The sequence below is a fragment of the Oncorhynchus nerka genome, linkage group LG4, assembly GCF_034236695.1.
Source record: "Oncorhynchus nerka isolate Pitt River linkage group LG4, Oner_Uvic_2.0, whole genome shotgun sequence".
NCBI classification, from domain to species: Eukaryota; Metazoa; Chordata; class Actinopteri; order Salmoniformes; family Salmonidae; genus Oncorhynchus; species Oncorhynchus nerka.
The window spans coordinates 59,132,466-59,153,988 of NC_088399.1; the positions used below are offsets into that span (position 1 = coordinate 59,132,466).

Below are 21,523 nucleotides of genomic sequence, written 5' to 3' on the forward strand. Positions count from 1 at the left end.
CATTTTGGGACTGCATTTAGATAAACAGGGCAAAGTATGAATAAGAATATGTTCTTAACTGACTTGTCTAGTTAAATAAAGGTTAAATAAATACAAATAAAAAGGTTTTGGAGAGATATAAAAGAGAGTGGGGGCAAGATTGAACAGATTCATTGATGCAGAGAAAGTATTAAACTCAAGGGGTCAACATGAATCATTGATCTTGGCTGACTGCACAGCTACACAGAAGGAGCATGTGGCACACAGTTTCATTCATTGCCCATCGTTATTAATCAGCCTTGACGCAACTGCTGAGGTGATTGGCTCATAAGTATCCGGTGCCTGGCCCGATGACACAAACACACACAGTGAGCGACAGTGCAGGTCCGCTCAAGGGAGGCAGGGAGGTGTAGTGGAACAGAGATGCATGTTGCGACAGACCAAGTAAAACGATCGCAGAGATGCTGGGTCGCTCTTCGGGAGGCTAAATGACCATCTGTGTTCCTGCAGACACAGTCTGGCCTGGTCCCACCACCTCCCTCTCTATCTCAGAGGAGGCTGGTGGGAGGAGCAATAGGAGGACGGGCTCATTGTAATGTGTGGAATGGAATAAATGGAACAGAGTCAAATGTGTTTGATGTGTTTGATACCGTTCCATTGATTTCACTCCAGCTACAATGAGCCCGTCCTTCTATAGCTCCTCTCACCAGCCTCCTCCCACCAGATATTGAGTGATCGTTCATGTTCTGACAGTGAGAGAAAGAGAGATACAGGGATGGAGGAATCCGGGCCAACTATAAATACGCACCTAAGAGATGTAGGGAGTGGAAAGGCCACAGAGAGAGAGTGGGAGAGAGTGAAAGACAGAGAGCGAGATAGCTGTAGAGTACACATCACTGTTACCTACTCTTGCACAACAAAAAAAAACAATTTTATTCAAACAACTCAATTCATACACAACAGATGCATGTGTAATATCCATGAACAGAAACGAACCCCAAGAAAAGTACATGTACACTGTGATTCGCCAGCCAATTTGAAAATGCCAATCCATTACATTTACAAGCTCAGAGAAAAGGTATGAATACTGCAAAGAAGCAGTAGCATTTGCCCAGCCTGTCATCTTAAATGACACAGAACGGCCTCACAAAACAAGTATGTGGGGAGAGAACAGTGTAGATCGAAACACAACTAGTTATGTGAGGAGTGAGCCTAAAAAGCATAAGAACATTCCATACCAATACATCTCTTGTATAGAGGTGAGTAACAGCACTACAGGTCACAGCACTGTGCTTACTTTGCACTCAACATATTTCTAGAACACCGTGTTGTCAGAATAAGAACATATTCTCCAAATACAATGTACATTGTAAATATAGTTATGATAATCAAATGTAAAAGAGATTTCCATGTAACAGAATAATAACCATAGTAGTAATACTAATTTAATAATACTTTTGGAATGAAACGTCACCCTAATAACAATATTCAAACCTGTAATCATGGTCCTTCACGAGAAACAATACATGTTCTATATCTCTGAATAACTTTATCATAGGAATTGAAAACAGAGAAGCAGACTAGAGATATGTCTAGAACTACGGTTCCAATTTTGCAATGGACATCAGAAAGAGAGACAGAGAGAAAGGGGGGGTCTATTGGGGTAATAATAGACAAATTGAGGAGAGTAAAATGCTAGTGTACTGTATTATTAGGCATAGATTTTTTTCTCTCTCCTCAGAGACATTCGTTTTCAGTGCCACCATCAGTATTTCTGCTTGACTGATTCCGTCTCAGGTAATTTTAGTTCACGCTGTTACGCGGCAACCCTCTTGGCTCTCCAACACGAGGCAGCACACCTCATAAAGTGATAGGCTAGATTGGAGACCAAATGTGTTTGACGCAACCCTTATTATCAGATAAGACAATTTGGGAAAAGCTGAGAGAATTGTAATAATGGCATGCATTACAGAGTATTGTCTGTGGCATATAAATTCTTTGTCTACAACCTTTTACTCTGAGAAACTGTTAACTAAGATAATACTATTTTATTGGCTATTATAACCATTAATATTAACAAAACAAAAGCAAAAGCTGCAATTTCTCAAATTTACACTACACTAGCCCTATATATAATTACATAGCCTTTTTAATCTTGCGTCCGTCCAAGCACTTTCCATCAAATGTGTAGCTTTTTCCTTAGTACTGCAATACTTTATTCTATATGAAATTAGAAAATGGACCAACCACTTCAATTAGACAAGCAACTGTTGTTCTAAATGTGTCTATTTCTACAATTATACAATTGTCTAAAAACAATTCTAAGCCTGCTGACATTAGCCAAGGTGTACAAAGTAATTACGTCAGTTTCTGTGCTATGTCAACGCTGGGAAGTGCAAGTCATCACAAACGTCACTCAAATGTAATGTAAACTCAGCAAAAAAAGAAACGTCCCCTTTTCAGGACCCTGTCTTTCAAAGATCATTTGTAAAAATCCAAACAACTTCACAGATCTTCATTGTAAAGGGTTTGAACACTGTTTTCCATGCTTGTTCAATGAACCATGAACAATTAAATGAACATGCACCTGTGGAACTGTCGTTAATACACTAACAGCTTACAGACGGTAGGCAATTAAGGTCACGGTTATGAAAACTTCGGAAACTAAAGAAAAACACCAAAAGAAAGATGCCCAGGGTCCCTGCTCATCTGCGTGAACGTGCCTTAGGCATGCTGCAAGGAGTCATGAGGACTGCAGATGTGGCCAGGGCAATAAATTGCAATGTCCGTACTGTGAGACGCCTAAGACAGTGCTACAGGGAGACAGAACGGACAGCTGATCGTCCTCGCAGTGGCAGACCCCGTGTAACACTTGCACCCAATCGGTACATCCGAACATCACACCTGCCAGGAAAGGTACAGGATGGCAACAACAACTGCCCGAGTTACACAAGGAACACACAATCCCTCCATCAGTGCTCAGACTGTCCGCAATAGGCTGAGAGAGGCTGGACTGAGGGCTTGTAGGCCTGTTGTAAGGCAGGTCCTCACCAGACTTCACCGGCAACAACGTTGCCTATGGGCACAAACCCACCGTCGCTGGACCAGACAGGACTGGCAAAAAGTGCTCTTCACTGACGAGTTGTGGTTTTCTCTCACCAGGGGTGATGGTCGGATTCGCGTTTATCGTAGAAGGTATGAGCGTTACACCAAGGCCTGTACTCTGGAGCGGGATCGATTTGGAGGTGGAGGGTTCGTCATGGTCTGGGGCGGTGTGTCACAGCATCATCGGACTGAGCTTGTTGTCATTGCAGGAAATCTCAATGCTGTGCGTTACAGGGAAGACATCCTCCTCCCTCATGTGGTTCCCTTCCTGCAGGCTCATCCTGACATGACCCTCCAGCTTGACAATGCCACCAGCCATACTGCTCGTTCTGTGCGTGATTTCCTGCAAGACAGGAATGTCAGTGTTCTGCAATGGCCAGCGAAGAGCCTGGATCTCAATCCTATTGAGCACGTCTGGGACCTGTTGGATCGGTGGGTGAGGGCTAAGGCCATTCCTCCCAGAAATGTCTGGGAACTTGCAGGTGCCTTGGTGGAAGAGTGGGGTAACATCTCACAGCAAGAACTGGCAACACTGCAGTACTTAATGCAGCTGGTGGCCGCACCAGATACTGACTGTTACTTTTGATTTTGATTCCCCCCTTTGTTCAGGGACACATTATTCCATTTCTGTTAGTCACATGTCTGTGGAACTTGTTCAGTTTTTGTCTCAGTTGTTGAATCTTGTTATGTTCATACAAATATTTACACATGTTAAGTTTGCTGAAAATAAACACCGTTGACAGTGAGAGGACATTTCTTTTTTTGCTGAGTTTAGTTAAGGTTTTGTAGGCCAATAGGGGTACAATAAACTATTGATTTCAACTAAAACATAATGGTGAAATGCTAATAATCTATGAAAAATAAATATTATAAATAAACTAATAAATTATAATATACCTAAATACATACATAAATAAAGTGAACAAGTATTAAACAATCTTATGCAACAAACAATTTGTCAATGTAGCTAAAATAGTCCCATGTCATATAAAAAAAAAGGCGGGAGAAAAGACACGGTCACAGTACACCCTATGGTGTATCCCTCCGCCAGCACAACTTTAAAATAGAGATGTCATTCATCTCACGAGACAAATCCCAATCTTTTAGTCCACAATTTTCATATATTAATCTCATAATAAGACAACAATATGTCTTTATTTACTTTCCATTTGATTGTGTGTAAAATGAATACTGATCATTTGTATCCCTCCATACCAACGTCTGTTTGGCAGTCTTATACTATAATTTATACGATCCATTTAATAAATATTATTTTAAATACTATCGTTAGATGTGGGTGTTTATGAAAATCATAAATCAAAACTATAAATGACTAAACACAATTCAATAGAAGTATTTATATTAGAAGTAATTCAAAACAACCTCCTTACACAATACTATTGATATATGGCACTAATGTCAGTCATGATTTGTGATCTTTTTGGCAGTTTTGTGAAGGCTTAAATAGTTTATATCAAGATACAGTGTGATCCATGGTTTGGTCTACCTAGGTTCAAGGGGACCATAAATTCATCTGTAATTCATAGTTAAAGGGCAATTCTGACACTTTTAAACCTCATATTCATTATCTCCAGCACCATACCAGTGTCTACATATGTGAAAATTTGCACGTTTCTATGCTCTGTGGTTAAAAAGAGAAGAAGGTCCTAAAGATTATTCTCTGTGATAAGGCAGGAGGAAAAGTAAGAAAAACTCGGATTTTCAAAATCTGCAACGAGTTTCTAGCCAGATGGAGGGCATTTTCTTACTCCCCACGTCACTGTGAATCTCATTGTTTTTGAAAATCAGTTTTTTTTTTTGTTGGTACTTTTGATGATGTCATGCGCCATTTTCACATATGTAGACACTGGTACTGTGCTATAGATAATGAAAATGAGATTGAAATGTGGTGGAATTGCCCTTTAATGCCTCTGTGTATGTACTCTGTTTCCCCCATAAGTGCTATGGAGCGCTATTATATCCGAGTGTAAATGGTAAGTAATACTGGCAAGTAAATGTGTATCTATTTGTTTTGGCAATTGAATATAAGTGTGATTGGATCTCAACCCGTTAGTAGTCAGTAGGTCAGGTCAGTACTGTATACAGTACACAGGGTGCATATATATACACACACACACACACACACATATATATATATACACCCCCCAATATAACATACCAGTTTCAGAGAGTGAATTCCGGTGCTCTTATTCTTCAATCTCCACCCAAATCTAAACATCCCATGATGCCACACTGTGTTATGTATTAGGGTTCCCAGTCATCGTCATGGTGTTGGGAGGCGATGATGACTACCACGGTGAGGATGGTACACAGGACGATGGAGGCAATGCCCACCGCCAGGCTGATGAAGGAGAAGTTACGCGCCTCGCGGGACGCTATCTCTGCCGTCACCATGTCCCCCCTGGCCACTGCTGTACGCACCTGAGGGGGGGAAGGAGGGAGAGAGAGAATGCTTTTTTCCACTCACAAACTATGGTTTTGGAGTGCTTGGCCATATTTATAGAATGTATTGCATGCCGATAATGAACCTTAAACTGAATTTAGTTGAGAGGGGGAGAGAGTGGTGTTGACAATAGTACATACTCACACAAAAAGCCACAAAACACAGTTTATCAGGTCTTAAATTAAACAACCATAATAATAATAATACTAATGGTTCAAGACCCAAGTTTGCAGGGCTATTTATGCCTGGCTGTCAGCTTAGCTCAACTCAAACAAATCAGAAGGAAAGCCCAATGCAAAAATCAATTTTAGCCTGTGTAAACAATGCTGCAATTACATGATGTAGACTGTTGTAGAGTCTTGTGCATAATGATCAGGCTAACCAACAAAGCCAGCATATAAAAAATAAACATAATACTGTAATAAACAGAGAAACAACAAAACAATCAATAATTTCCCTAAAAATGACTAGCGAGCTAACAAACATACTGTGCAGACAATTCTGTGCTAGCCTAACACCAACCTGTACTGCCTTGATGATGGCTATGATTCCTGTGGGCCAGAAGCAGCAGACGGTGGTGAGCACAGCGATGGGCAGGTAGTCGTGAGGCGGGCGCCGGGGCTCCATCAGAGCGATGCCATGGGGCATCTGCATGCCCATCTGACCCTGGGGCATCCCCTGGTAGGGCTGTCCCTGTGTGAGAGAGTGAGTGAGAGAGTGAAAGAGAGAGAGATGTATCAAGCATCTCAGAGTAGGAGTGCTTATCTAGGATCAGGTCCCCCCTTGTCCATGTAATCTTATTCAGTGTGATCTACAAGGCAAAACTGATCCAAGAACAGTACTCCTACTGTGAGATGCTTGATCTCTTTATGGCCACTGACCTTGGAAAAGCCTTTTTGGATTTCTCTGTACCCCTCAAGAGGCGCAAACCAATGTTTACTTTCCACAGCCTTAACCTAAGAACCAATGGAAATTGGCTTGTGTGGGTGACTCATTCTCTATTTGATTAAGAAAGGAAATACCAGGTCATTATAATGCTGCGCCTGCTCCCCAGTGATTTACTACTGCATCATGATGATACACAAACATATACCATGGCATGGTTGAATACTTGTTTCTGATTGGCTTGAAGGGCATTCTAGAGCATTAGCCCCTTGTTGATTATCCCTTACAGAATGTATCATGGTGCAGAAGTAAAACACTGGGGAGTAGTATTATACCTTGTGCGGGCCTTTCCGTTCTTGTATATTTTTCCCCAACCAGCACCGGTGTTCTAAAGAATCAGATGAGCATACCACCCTCATATGCTTCGTTCTCTTTTCAGCAAACACAAAATGCTATGGAATAATTACTGCTATCGTAGATGAATACACTGACTCACCGACGCCATGGGGTAGACAGGCACATAGGCTGTGCAGGGCTGCAGCTGGAGAGGGTATCCTGGTTGAAAATACCCTACAGGGGCATGTGGGACCCCCCCGCCCGGGCCCTGGGTCTGGACTGTGTAGCCCTGTGGGGCCCCTGGGTTTCCGTAGGATCCATTGTGGAACTGGGTCTCCTGGTAGCCATCGGAGCCAGGGGGAGGGGGTGGAGGGGGGTAGTTGGGCTGGGGGCCACAGCTGGGCGGAGGGCCCATGTTGGGGTGCTGCATGTTGGGGTGCTGCATGTTGGGGTGCTGCATGTTGGGGTTCTGCATGTTGGGGTGCTGCATGTTGGGGTGCTGCATGTTGGAGTGCTGCATGTTGGAGTGTTGTTGGCCAGTGTTAGGGTCCTGGGATGGGAGGTATGGAGGGGGCTGCATTTGCTGCATGGGTTGGGACATGGCCTGCCGATTGGAGTCCTCCAGACCTGAGAGAGGAAGAGATGGAAATAAATTAGAGAGAGAAATAAATATGTGAGTGAGTGAGTGAGTGAGTGAGTGAGTGAGTGAGTGAGTGAGTCGGCAGAAATGTTATCTAACTAGCCATCCCTCCGACATTTTGGTCACCGCTTACGCAATACAAGCACTATAATAGGTTTGTCACCTACGGGTATGTAAACCACACAAACGTATGTAGAGTGTGAAAATGTTGAATACATTTCACACAAAGAGAAACAAAAAGAACCACGTTCACACAGTAGCCAGGTTGACTTTGTACAGTACAGCAATAAACAGCATGCTGACTAGCCTATTCAGCAGTTGATATGAGAGAGAGAGTTGTGCTTGGGGATACACACCATTACATAACCCACTAACACTGTCACCACAGCCAGAGTAAGACCACTCAAACACAGAAGGGGGATGGGATCCTGACACAGCGGGAGGGACACCTTTCAAGGGTACATGGCGCACATCAGGGACTGAATGTGAAACGGGGAAATCTGATTCATAGCATGCAATGGGAGAGATAGTCAAATAAAAAAGGAGAGAGGACAACAGTGAAGAAAGGAAGGGTTATAGTGGATGAATGGGGGGGGATAAGTGATAGGAGTTCATATGGATCTGATAGTAAACTAATGCACTAATGTATACTTTCATTGACTGTTTGAATTAATGGCCCATTCACAACTAAGGCATATACCAGATAGTATACTACTCAGAAGTCTAATGGTGATGGAAAGCCATCAAAGAACATATATTGTTTGATTATTCCAAATGTCTTATGTTGTAGATATCTAGTCAAATTTGTATAGGATTTCTTTGGGTGTCTATAATTAAGATGAGCTGATTCCTTTGAGAGGGGGAATAGTTCTATATATGTTGCCATCTCTCCATAATGAACAATATGATTATATCTGGCATGTTTTATCATCCATATTGGATTACAATGTTCTGCTATTCCCGAAAAACCTCAGCTGTCTGTTTGTGTCTATCACGTGATACGGCTGTATAGCCTATAAACTTCATTCATTGGTGTGATGTGCATGCCATGAACATGCAGGCAGGCCTCTATACAGGGCTTTTCCAACCGAAACCTGTTTTCTGTGCTATAGGCTTTCATTTAGAATTAGGGAGGCATCTCACTCAGTAGCATGGCTCTTACCTTGATAACCTCCTAGGATACAGTGAATCCAAGGGAGTTAAAGAGAGAAATTAAGCAAATTATTGTGCTGCATTTCTTATGTTATCACACGCTCACGTTCATTCGCCCTGATACACTGTACAAACGCACGCAAATCCGCCCACACTCACGGAAACAAACACACGCACGCAAACCCTTATTTCATTGTAGTTATTTAAATAAATGTGCATGCATAGGCAATTAAATAGAGCGTACCCTATTGGGAATAAAATAACATAGCAGACTACAGATGTAGGACATGCAGATAAATAGAAGGATGAGTTTGTCGGAGATGTTGACATGGGGAGGTGAAAACAGAGAAGATGGAAACAGAGATATCATACGTCACCAAGTAGCCAATTGTTAGTTATGCACCACAAAAAAACTACCAAAACAACCTATAGTCAAACAATTATCCCAAATGTACACATGTATCATAATCCAAAGGAGAGAATATACAGCGGGGGAGGGGAAGAATTGGCTCAATTATCAATTACAGTGCTGACATAAAAGACGCAACAGAACAAGAGAAAAAAAGCTTACCGTGTTTTTCAGACATTTCGTGCAGTCAGAATAAAACTCCCCTCCAAACAATTTAATGTAAATATTCTTATTCCTCCAAAACGACTTTTGGTAAATCCTCTTACAGAAAAAATGATGAAATTATGGAGACTTAATTTACAGCTAATTTAAATCCATATTTTTTGTATCCCCACATCCGTTGCCTATAATAACGGTATCACGTTATAACTTTAGTATATGATAACCGCCAATTGGATTATCCGATGATCATGACCAATAGGAAAGAAATGTCAATGTTTTTCACACTCTCTGTAGCTGGTACATCCACAGTAACCGCAGAAAATAGGTTTCTCCAATGCATCTCTCGTTACATTGAATTAATCAGACACAAAGCTATCGTTGTCTTAAAGAGACAGCCGAGACTGGGAAATACATATGCCACTGAGCTGGAAAACCCGAAACAAACACTTTAAAGAGATGACCGGATATTGGATTTGAATACTTTTTATGCTATGCTGACTCTTTATACCCGTGGCTTGCTGTCATAACATGAGCATGAGTCTAGAACGTGATTTTTCATGATTTTGATTAGGGTTAGATAGTTGACTGTAAATGACATTACGTTTCACAGAATAGGATATGTACAGATTGTTGTTCCTACAGTATACAGCAAGAGCAATAGTTAACAGTGTCATAATGTTTAAACCAATGTCAGACTCATGCATACAGCCACTTACTCAGACAATCACAGGAGCCCTTGGGGGACAATTGCTAAAAACAAAGTACTCTAAAATGTTAGTCCACAGTGGATTTTATTACTGTACAATAAATTACAAATAATTTCATTATCATTACTACTTTGGTCTGATTTGTTTAAGAGCATTCCCTTTCCATGTCCAGGAATTTAATTAGGACTCAGGTAAACAATAGTATGTCCATACAATCGCACACAAACACACACCCCTCCCTCATACACTCACCATGCTCACACACATTGATCGAGCTTGGGACTTGGCTCAGGCACCTTGGCACTCTCTCACCTACAATACCGTACCTACATCCTCTCCACACTCTCCACACTCTTTCACCTACAATACAAACACTATCTACACCCTCTCTCGCTCTCCCTCTTCCCCCCATTCTCTCCCTTCCCATCTCAGTGTGTGTAGAGCGAAGCAGTGAACACGATGTCTCTGCGAATGGCCAGGGAGGCCTTCTCCATCTTGCTGCCCAGGACCGAGTCTCCCACGATGCGGGCTGCCTGGCGCACCTCCTTCAGCACCTCGTCTAGTCTCTGGATGCAGCGCACCACCGTGCCCTCCTGGACGTCTGTTAACTGTGCAATCTCTGCAAATGGCTGGAGGAGGAAATAGGAAAGTATACCAGTTAATTTAGACACAGTTGAGTACAGGACAGGACTGCTGCCTTCTTGGTCTCCCCTGTATTTGTTACCTTTATTTTACTAGGCAAGTCAGTTAAGGACAAATTCTTATTTACAATGACGGCCTAGAAACAGTGGGTTAACTGTCTTATCCAGGGACAGAACGACAGCTTTTTCTTTTACCTTGTCAGCTCTAGCAACCTTTCGGTTTCTAGCCCAACGCTCTAACCACTAGGCTACCTGCCACCCCCGACACTCTGCATTTCTTTTTAAATAAATAGGCCAGAAAGTAGGGATAGCAGTTAGTTTAAACTTATGATAAAGTACATTAGGGGTTCCCAAACATTTTTGGCCCGTGACCCCATTTTTATATATAAAAAAAAATATCAACCCCATCAAGTAAAAAAAAGTGATGTAATCAAAGCAAATGTTATTTTTTATGACAGTCTATTTCAAATCAATCTGCCAGTAGTTTTGACAGTATTTCAATCTGAAGGAAATATGGTTTGACGAAACTAAAATCAGAAAGGTATTAGGAAGTTCAGAAGATCATCAGGCAATAATTTGGTATGAACTTCTGTGTTGAAAAGACCATCATCAGTAATCACATTTCTGTCACGACTTCCTCCGAAGTTGGTCCCTCTCCTTGTTCGGGCGGCGTTCGGCGGTCTACGTCACCGACCTTCGCGAGCCATCGCCGATCCACTTTTTATTTTCCATTGGTTTTGTCTTGTCTTCCATCACACCTGGTTCCAATTCCATCAATTACATGCTGTGTATTTAACCCTCTGTTCCCCCCCATGTCCTTGTCCGTAATTGTTTCTTGTCGTGCTTGTGCGCGGTATGCTGGTGATAACCGGGTTTTGTTTGACCCATTTCATCGATTTGTTTTGTTGACGGTGGTTTTTTGTTTATTAAACGACACCGTTGTAAATCAGTTTTCGCTCTCCTGCGCCTGACTTCTCTGCCGCCAGAACGCACCTCATTACAGTTTCCATCCACTATTTTTATGTGAGTAAAGTCATACAGTATTAAAACAAAATCACGACGGCTGTGATGGAAACAGGAAGTTTCATAAATGCCGACAGATCATTTGTTCGTTCGACAAGGTGGGATCTTTTTATGTCGGTAAAGAAAGTCATGACCGTCATGCTTTTAGGGATCATTTTGTACATGTATTAAACTGTGAGTTCGGCCAATTTCAGTCTGAGGACTGAAGCTCCGTTCTGGTGACTTTTTAAAAGCCCCAAAACATATTGGTGAAAACGCAGTTAGAATTATTTTAACATATTGGAACATGCATGGAGTCTTATCAGATGTCACCTGTAGCATATTGGCTATAACATGTACACAGGCTGAAACATGGGGTTTATCCATCTGCATTTACCCCATTGGACACAACATCCTGATTGTTATCATTATTAACTTATTATAAATATAAATAATAACAATAATTATTTTGTTTATTACAAAGTACACTACATATACAACAGTATGTGGACACCCCTTCAAATTTGTGGATTCGGCTATTTCAGCCACACACGTTGCTGACAGGGGTATAACATCGAGCACACAGCCATGCAGTCTCCATAGACAAACATTGGCAATATAATGGCCTTACTGAAGAGCTCAGTGACTTTCAACGTGGCACCGGTATAGGATGCCACCTTTCCAACAAGTCAGTTCGTCAAATTTCTGCCCTGCTAGAGCTGCCCCGGTCAACTGTAAGTGCTGTTATTGTGAAGTGGAAACGTCTAAGAGCAAGTGGTAGGCCATACAAGCTCAAAAATTGCCTGTCCTTGGTTGAAACACTCACTACCGAGTTCCAAACGGCCTCTGGAAGCAACGTCAGCACTAGAACTGCTTGTCGGGAGATTCATGAAATGGGTTTCCATGGCTGAGCAGCCACACAGAAGTCAAGAGTAGTGTAAAGCTCGCCGCCATTGGACTCTGCAGCAGTGGAAGCTCGTTCTCTGAAGTGATTTAATCACGCTTCACCATCTGGCAGGATGGCCAGGAGAACGCTACCTGCACCAATGCAAAGTGCGGGATAATGGAGGAATAATGGTTTGGGGATGTTTTTCATGGTTCGGGCTAGGCCCCTTAGTTCCAGTGAAGGGAAATCATAACGCTACAGCATACAATGACATTCTAGACGATACTGTGCTTTAACTTTGTGGCAACAGTTTGGGGAAGGCTCTCGCTGGTTCCAGCATGATAATGCCCCCATGCACAAAGCAAGGTTCAAACAGAAATGGTTTATCAAGAGCCCTGACCTCAGACCCATGGAACACCTTTGGGTTCAATTGGAACGCCGACTGCGAGCCAGGCCTTATCACCCAACATCAGCACCCGACCTCACCAATGCGCTTGTGGCTGAATGGAAGCATGACCCCGCAGCAATGTTCCAACATCTAGTAGAAAGCCTTCCCAGAACAGTGAAGGCTGTTATAGCAGCAAAGGGGGGACCATGAATTTGGAATGAGATGTTTGACGAGCTGTTGTCCATATACTTTTGGTCATGTTGTGTATGTCATTGCCCTTTTAAGACACCAGTGTCCCCTTTGAGCTCTGTTGCACAGTGATGGGCATTTAGTATTTTCTGTGACCCGGATCACTTGGCTCCATTCACCTAAAAGAGCTGTTCATTTGGCTCCCAAATGGCTCTTCATTCAGAAATGCTTAGAAATGTACCTAAAACCATAAAAAATTGTTAATCTCTAATGTAAAGCCTAAAACGTTGCCTACCATTGTCAATTTAACGCACCGGGAAAAAATTGTGTGGACCAGAATGAGGCTCTCTCCTCAATATATTGTTTCTGCACTGAGGAATTAACATCTTCAGAGAATCTTTTTATCACTTATCTGCAGATAATTGATGCCCCCCAAATGGATAGAAACCTAACTCCTGATGAAGATCTTTTAGGGGGCAGGTTTTTGGAGCTTTGAGGGGCCAGGTTCCAAGACACGGGATTAAGCCTAGTTCTGGAGGACAAAGCACTTTAAAATGGACATGCTTTTCGGTCCAGGACTAGGCTTATTCTGTGTCCAGGAAACTGCCCATGAGTGTCTTGATTGAAATGAGGTCAATCAAGAAGAGTCTAAAATTACAGTTCGCTTATGCCACTCACCATGCCTCTGGCCCAACAGTATACCACTTCGGTCAGGCCAAACTTGAACTGGCCCACAAATTCTTCAGCTGTCTGGGTTATCCCACAGTCACTCTGCAGTTCCCCAATACGCTGGGCCACTGCCAGCACTCTCTCAATACCCTATGGGAGAGAGGAAAGGAGAGAGCCGAGGGAGAGATGTGGCAAAAGAAGAAAGTAATAGACGGGGCACACAGAGTGGGGTAATGTAAGGAGAAGGGCAAAGAAAGAGAGAGGAGAGAGACATGAGGTAGTAATAAGGGAGGTAGTAATGGGGCACAGTCAAAAGTGGGTTAATACAAGGAGAAGGACAGAGAAGAGTGGAGATTGAGAGCGAGAGCGAGAGAGAGCAGAATGATAGAGACAAAGGCAGATAGACACAGATTAGTCATACAAGGAGCACTTAAACACGTGACACTTTCCAATCACATCCGCCTTACTTTGCACACTCCACTTTAACCTCAGCCTCCCCTCTGTTAAGTGTTAAGCTGCACGTCATCTGAAATCCCACTCGGAGCCCTGTTACCTGTGTTGGGTGATTGTGTTCCCTGTCAGAGATCACTTTTCCTTGCTGCTCGCCCCTTGGATGGTACCTTTCTAAACCACTCCAGACATGGCTCTCACCTCGCCCATCACTAATTCAGCCCTCTTTAGAGCACTTCCATGTTTCAGGGCTTCAGGGGAGTGTGTATCGGGTGTGGCGCCCTTGTTGCGGGGTAAGACAGCTGTGTGCGTCTAGCCTGAGCTCAAACCAGCGTGTGTATCACTAGAAGCCAACATGTCCATCCTCCATCCATGTACATTACAGATGACACATTGAAATGTATAGTTACAGTGCTTTCTGAAAGTATTCACACCCCTTTACGTTCTCCACATTTTGTTGTGTAACAGCCTGAATTAAAAATATATTTAAATGAGATGTTGTGTTACTGATCTTCACACAATACTCCATAATGTCAAGGTGGAATTTTGTTTGTAGAATGATTTACAATTGAATACAAAATTGAAAGCTGAGTCAATGAGTATTCAACCACTTGTTATGGCAAGCCTAAATAAGTTCAGGAGTAAAAATGTGCTTAACAAATCACATAATAAGTTACATGAACTCATTCCATGTTCAATAATAGCATTTAACATGATTTCTTTATGACAACCCCATCTCTGTAACCCCACACTTACAATTATATGTAAGGTCCCTCAATCGAGCAGTGATTTTCAAACACAGATTAAACCACAAAGACCAGGGAGGTTTATCATTGCCACGCAAAGAAGGTCACCGATTGGCAGATGTGTAAAAAGCACACTGAATATCCCTTTGAGCATGGTGAAGTTATTAATTACACTTTGGATGGTGTATCAATACACCCAGTCACAACAAAGATACAGGTGTCCTTTCTAACTCAGTTGCTGGAGGAAGGATACTGCTCAGGGATTTCACCATAAGGCCAATGGTGATTTTGAAACAGTTACAGAGTTTAATGGTGATATGAGAAAACGGAGGATGGATCAACAACATTGTAGTTACTCCACAGTACTAACCTAAATGACAGAGTGAAAAGGAAGCGTGTGTTGGATAGAAAACACTGAAGTTTCTAAAACGGTTCGAATAATGTCTGTGAGTGTAACAGAACTGATTTGGCAGGCGAAACCCCGAGCACAATCCATCCAGGGAATATTTTTTTTGAGGTCATTGCGTTTTCCAATAGTTTTCTATGGGAAGCCCTTTTTAGGTTGATGTTTTTAGGGCTATTCATTGTGCCACTCCAGGTAGACTCTACTGTTTTGGTGCGTGTGAACTGGAACGCGCTTCACATTGTTTTTATCCGGTATTAGAAACAGTTTATTCCGTTTTAAATTTTATCGATTATTTATGATTTAGGGTACCTTAGGTTAGATTAGGAACGTTGTTTGAAATGTTTGGACCAAGTTTACAGGTAATTTATTAGATACTTTGTAGGCATGTTGGGCGAGTTGAAACCGGTGTATTTCTGAATCAAGAAGATTCATTATTGAACAAAAGGACCATTTGTGATGTTTCTGGGACATTTTGGAGTGCCAACAGAAGAAGATCTTCAAAGGTAAGGTTTTAATTATATCACTATTTCTGACTTTTGTGGCGCACCTGCCTGGTTGAAATATGATTTTCATGTGTTTGTATGCGGGGCGCTGTCGTCAGATAATCGCATGGTCTGCTTTCGCCGTAAAGCCTTTTTGAAATCTGACACAGTGGCTGGATTAACAAGTTGTTAAGCTTTATTTTGATGTTTTACACATATATTTTCGTGAATGTTGAATATTGATATTCCTGTAGTTTGAATTTGGCCCGCTGCCATTTCACTGGATGTTAATCAAATCAATCCAGCTAAAGGGATTGGTGAGTGAAGGGATCCATAAGAGGTTTAAATGCCAGGGAAAATGCAGAGCGCCAAATTCAAATAAATAAATAAATCAAAACATTCATTAAATCACACATGTAAGATACCAAATTAAAGCTACACGTGTTGTGAATCCAGCCAACATGTCAGATTTCAAAAAGGCTTTTCGGCGAAAGCAAACAATGCTATTATCTGAGGATAGCACCTCCGTAAACAAAAGAGAAAAAGCATATTTCAACGCGACACAAAACTCAGAAATAAAAATATAATTCATGCCTTACCTTTGACGAGCTTCTTTTGTTGGCACTCCAATATGTCCGATAAACATCACAAATGGTCCTTTTGTTCGATTTATTCCGTCGATATATATCCAAAATATCCATTTATTTGGCGTGTTTGATCCAGAAAAACACTGGTTCCAACTTGAGCAACTTGACTACAAAATATCTCAAAAGTTAGCTGTAAACTTTGCCAAAACGTTTCAAACTACTTTTGTAATTGAACTATAGGTATTTTTTAATGTAAATAATCGATCAAATTTAAGACAGGATGATCTGTGTTCAATACAGAAAGAAAACATGCTTTCTGGTCACGCATCTATATCTAACAGTACACTTCAAGTTACCCTCGTTCAAGATGGCCGTACTTCTTCATTTCACAAAGGAATAACCTCAACCAATTTCTAAAGACTGTTGACATCCAGTGGAAGCGATAGGAACTGCAAGAAAGTCCCTTAGAAATCTGGATTCCCAATGAAAGCTAATTGAAAAGAGAGTGACCTTAAAAAAATAATCTGAATGGTTTGTCCTCTGGGTTTCGTCTGCTAAATAAGTTCTGTTATACTCACAGACATGATTCAAACAGTTTTAGAAACGTCAGAGTGTTTTCTATCCAAATGTACTAATATTCATATCTTATCTTCTGGGGATGAGTAGCAGGCAGTTGAATTTGGGCATGCATTTCATCCGGACGTGAAAATACTGCCCCCTGTCACCAAGAAGTTAAAGGAAAACACAAACTAAAAACTATTTGTTAGTATTTGTTTCATTAGTCCATTGTTGATGAAGTCCCACATTTTTTTGCATGTCAGCCATCAAGTTAAGATATAGAAATACAGCCGGTATGATTCATTTAGCATTTGACGCAAAACCCACAGCTATAATCACTGCCAAATGTGCTTCTGCAAAGCATTCACTAAGGGGTGTGAATATTTATGTATATGAGATATTTCTGAATTTAATTTTCAATACATTTGCAAACATTTCTAAAAACATGTTTTCACTTTGTCATTATGGGGTACTGAGTGTAGATGGGTGAGAAAAAAATGGTTGCACAACCTTCACAACTATAACACATAGGGGACAGACACAAGAACACAAAAAAGTGTAACCTCAACCCTACCCCTGTAGACAACCAAGCACATTCTACCACCCCAACACACACACAGGGAGAATCTCAATTGCATTTCATTAAATTCCTTGCGTCCTCTCTCCTCGGATCCTTCTTAAAACCCATTGGATGAGGTCAGAGGGAGGGACCTCTGATCTTCTCATTCAATGGGTTTTGATAAGGAGGCAAAAAAAAGGACCCAAGGAACCAAGGAAATGCATTCTCACACACTCTCATCCCTACCCCCCCCCAGTTCCCCCATACCTCCTGCAATGTGTTGGTGATGTGGGGCTCCACCTGGGTCTTCTGTTGAAAGACCAGACAGGACAGCAGGGCGGCGCTCTCCTCAGGGGCCAGGGGACTCAGGGCGTTCTCAAACAGTAGCTCTGTGAGGAGCAGCTCATGGCTACTGATCTGGCAGGCCACCCTGCCCTTCAGCTGCACAGCACCGCTATTGTCCACGTACTGCAGGGACTGGAGCACCTGGGGATGGGGGATAATGACTTTATTACACTAGTGTTACATAGTGATGGATCGTTTGCGAAGGAAAGGCTGTTTTAAATAGATATTTTTGATGAATGTCGGGAACAGAATTGGATCTTTGAACAAGTCGTTAATTTGGCTCCCTGATTTGCATACTGTTACTTCAGATTTTTGAGCTCCAGACAAAAAATTATCTGCAGATATGTTTTCTAACTTCTCTGACGATGGTAATTCCTCATTGCATGAACAAAATACAGTGACGAGAGAGCCTCTTTCTGGTCCACACACATTTTTGCAGTGCGTTAAAAACATTTCTTAATTTGGTCAGTTAAAAATGTATTCGAACTCAACGTCACGAACTGACATAATGGCAGGCAACTTTGTAGGCTTTTACATCAGAGATGATCAATTATTCATGTTTTTGGGTACATTTTAAGCACTACTGAACAGTTTTTTTCTTACAGTCGAGGATTGGGAGCCCGCATTTTACATTCATAAACCATGTTGCGGGCACTTCCAAAACATTTCACGAGCCATTAACCATTTGTTTTACACCTTGTTCAGTCATGCTTGTTACCTCATTAGCTATCTAGCTAACAACCTGGTAACTTTATCAGTATATCCAAACATCTGGGGGCATAGAAAGAGAGGAAAAGGGATAGCTTCTTCAGGAGATCAACGATCATAGCAATGAATGAATGACTGATCTCTTGCATGTTATAATCACAAACTTGACAATTGTGTACAATTCCTATAGGAAAATAGTGCTTCTACATAAATGTAGAAACATAATATTCCACAAATGACTTCATTTCAATGACAGGTATTTCTGTCAACATTTAAGCGTTTTATAATAAACAAATGTATTTACAGGGTTAAATATTAGTTCCTAGGGAACAACATGAGCTTCAGAAGTTGCTACAATGTATATATGCTATATCTCAATCTATTAAAAAAATAACATTTTCTGCTGCTTCTAAATTGTATGCTTTGCTCCTAACTTTTTAAAGTTGGGAGCACCAGTGCAACCAATGGAAAATGTTAATGGTCGCTCTGGATAAGAGCGTCTGCTAAATGACTTAAATGTAAATGTTAAATGTTAATGTGTATGAACTAGTTAAAGCTACAATATGTCACTTTTTGGGGCGACAACCAAATTCACACAGAAATGTGAGTTAGAGATCTGTCATTCTCTTTGAAAGCAAAGTAGATATGTTCTGTTTGTGCTATTTCTATGCCTCTCATTCTTAAAATTAATATTTTACTTTTGGTTCAGTACACCAGCTTCAAACAGCTGAAAATACAATAATTTTGGTTCTGGAAAATATATTTCACAGCGGTTTAGATGGTACAATGATTCTCCACACAATGACAGCTTGTTTTGTCACAAACTGAAATAAGGGAAACTATTAGGATTTTTAGCAACTAGGAAATGGCAGAGCGATTTCTGCATATTACACCTTTAAATCAAATCAAATGTATTTTATAAAGCCTTTTTACATCAGCAGTTGTCAAAAAGTGCTTTACAGATACTCAGCCTTAAACCCCAAAGAGCAAGCAATGCAGAGGCAGAAGCACAGTGGCTAGGAAAAACTCCATAGGCAGGAACCTAGGAAAAACGCTTCTGTATGAATAGTTTTGAATTTAATATTGGATCGCATTAAGACGATGGAAGTCAGACATACCTTGATTCTCTGGTGGTACTCTGGCAGTAGAGACAGGGACTGATCTGAGACGAGGAAGAGCAGTTTGTCCAGCTCCTCCTGAACACTCAACCTCTCCTGCACCCGCAGAAACTGTGGAAAAAGGGTGAAACATTCTATACAACAGTATGTGGACACCCCTTCAAATGAGTGGATTTGCCTATTTCAGCCACACACGTTGCTGACAGGTGTATAAAAATCAAGCACACAGCCATGCAATCTCCATAGACAAACATTGGCAGTAGAATGGCCTTACTGAAGACCTCAGTGACTTTCAACGTGGCACCGTTATAGGATGCCACCTTTCCAACAAGTCAGTTCGTCAAATTTCTGCCCTGCTGGAGCTGCCACGGTGAACTGTAAGTGCTGTTATTGTGGAAACGTCTCGGAACAACAACGGCTCAGCCGTGAAGTGGAAGAATAATGATCTGGGGCTGTTTTTCATAGTTCGGGCTAGACCCCTTAGTTCCAGTGAATGGAAATGTTAATGCTACAGCATACAGTAACATTCTTGACGATTCTGTGCTTACAACTTTGTGGAAACCGTTTGGGGAAGGCCCTGTTTCAGCATGGCAATGCACCCGTGCACAAAGCGAGGCCCATAACAGAAATGTTTTTTTGAGACCGGTGTGGAAGAACTTGACTGGCCTGCACAGAGCCCTGACCTCAACCCCATCGAACACCTTTGGGATGAATTGGAACGCCGACTGCGAGCCAGGCCTAATTGACTAACATCAGTGCCTGACCTCACTAATGCTGTTGTGGCTGAATAGAAGCAAGTTCCTGCATTAATGTTCCAACACCGAGTGGAAAGCCTTCCCAGAAGAGTGGAGGCTGTTAAAGCAGCAAAGGGGGGACCAACTCCACATTAATGCCCATAATTTTGGAATGAGATGCTCGACGAGCAGGTGTCCAAAAATACCTTTGGTCATGTAGTGTACAATCACTTAATCTATGCACTCCAAACAGCAATAGAGAAGAGGTCTGTAGAATTATTTAATATACTGTGCAACTATCTCCACACAACAAATCAAAGTTAATTTGTCACGTGCGCCGAATACAACAGGAAATTACAGTGAAATCCTTACTTACAGGCTCTAACCAATAGTGAAAAAAGGTATTAGGTGAACAATAGGTAGGTAAAGAAATAAAACAGTAAAAAGACAGGCTATATACAGTAGCGAGGCTATAAAAGTAGCGAGGCTACATACAGACACCGGTTAGTCAGGCTGATTGAGGTAGTATGTACATATATGATGAACAGAGAGTAGCAGTAGCATAAAAGAGGGGTTGGCAGGTGGTGGGACACAATGCAGATAGCCCGGTTAGCCAATGTGCGAGGGCACTGGTTGGTCGGCCCAATTGAGGTAGTATGTACTTGAATGTTTAGTTAAAGTGACTATGCATATATGATAAACAGAGAGTAGCAGCAGCGTAAAAAGAGGGGCTGGGGGGGGCACACAATGCAAATAGTCCGGGTAGCCATTTGATTACCTGTTCAGGAGTCATATGGCTTGGGGGTAAAAAACTGTTGAGAAGCCTTTTTGTCCTAGACTTGGCACTCCAGTACCGCTTGCCATGCAGTAGTAGAGAGAATAGTCTATGACTGGGATGGCTGGGGTCTTTGACAATTTTTAGGGCCTTCCACTGACACCGCCTGGTGTAGAGGTCCTGGATGGCAGGCAGCTTAGCCCCAGTGATGTACTGGGCCGTACGCACTACCCTCTGTAGTGCCATGCGGTCAGATGCCGAGCAATTGCAGTGACGCAACCCTACGCTCTCAATGTTGCAGCTGTAGAACCTTTCGAGGATCTCTGGACCCATGCCAAATCTTTTTAGTTTCCTGAGGGGGAATAGGCTTGGTCGTGCCCACTTCCTCCCTATAGGCTGTCTCGTCGTTGTCGGTGATCAGGCCTACCACTGTTGTGTCGT

The 21,523-nt window shown here is 41.9% G+C and overlaps 2 protein-coding genes across 2 annotated transcripts in view; both read right to left on the minus strand.

Annotated features, from left to right (window-relative positions):
- Window positions 1–886: 886 nt before the first annotated feature.
- On the minus strand, window positions 887–9,804 carry LOC115128284 (proline-rich transmembrane protein 1-like). Its single transcript, XM_029657991.2, has 4 exons — window positions 9,133–9,804; window positions 6,930–7,396; window positions 6,071–6,241; window positions 887–5,526 (listed from the first exon to the last, which is right to left on the minus strand). Exons 1-4 carry the CDS (start codon window positions 9,146–9,148, stop codon window positions 5,350–5,352), a joined length of 831 nt encoding a protein of 276 aa, XP_029513851.1. The 5' UTR covers window positions 9,149–9,804; the 3' UTR covers window positions 887–5,349.
- Window positions 9,805–9,904: 100 nt separating this feature from the next.
- LOC115128281 (superkiller complex protein 2-like) overlaps window positions 9,905–21,523 on the minus strand; it is a 48,479-nt gene continuing 36,860 nt past the window's right edge. The window contains exons 26-29 of the mRNA XM_029657984.2: window positions 19,574–19,684; window positions 17,670–17,888; window positions 13,624–13,764; window positions 9,905–10,468 (exon numbers count right to left, since the gene is read on the minus strand). Of these exons, the coding sequence (XP_029513844.2) occupies window positions 10,268–10,468; window positions 13,624–13,764; window positions 17,670–17,888; window positions 19,574–19,684 (672 nt within the window). The 3' untranslated portion in view covers window positions 9,905–10,267. The remainder of the gene's footprint in view (window positions 10,469–13,623; window positions 13,765–17,669; window positions 17,889–19,573; window positions 19,685–21,523) is intronic.

Excerpts from the sequence above, each read along its gene's own strand:
- LOC115128284 (XM_029657991.2), bottom strand. Across the intron at positions 6,242-6,929 it reads CTGTCTACCCCATGGCGTCG|GGACAGCCCTACCAGGGGAT; the intron begins GTGAGTCAGTGT and ends TCTCTCACACAG. Across the intron at positions 5,527-6,070 it reads CCATCATCAAGGCAGTACAG|GTGCGTACAGCAGTGGCCAG; the intron begins GTTGGTGTTAGG and ends TCCCCCCCTCAG.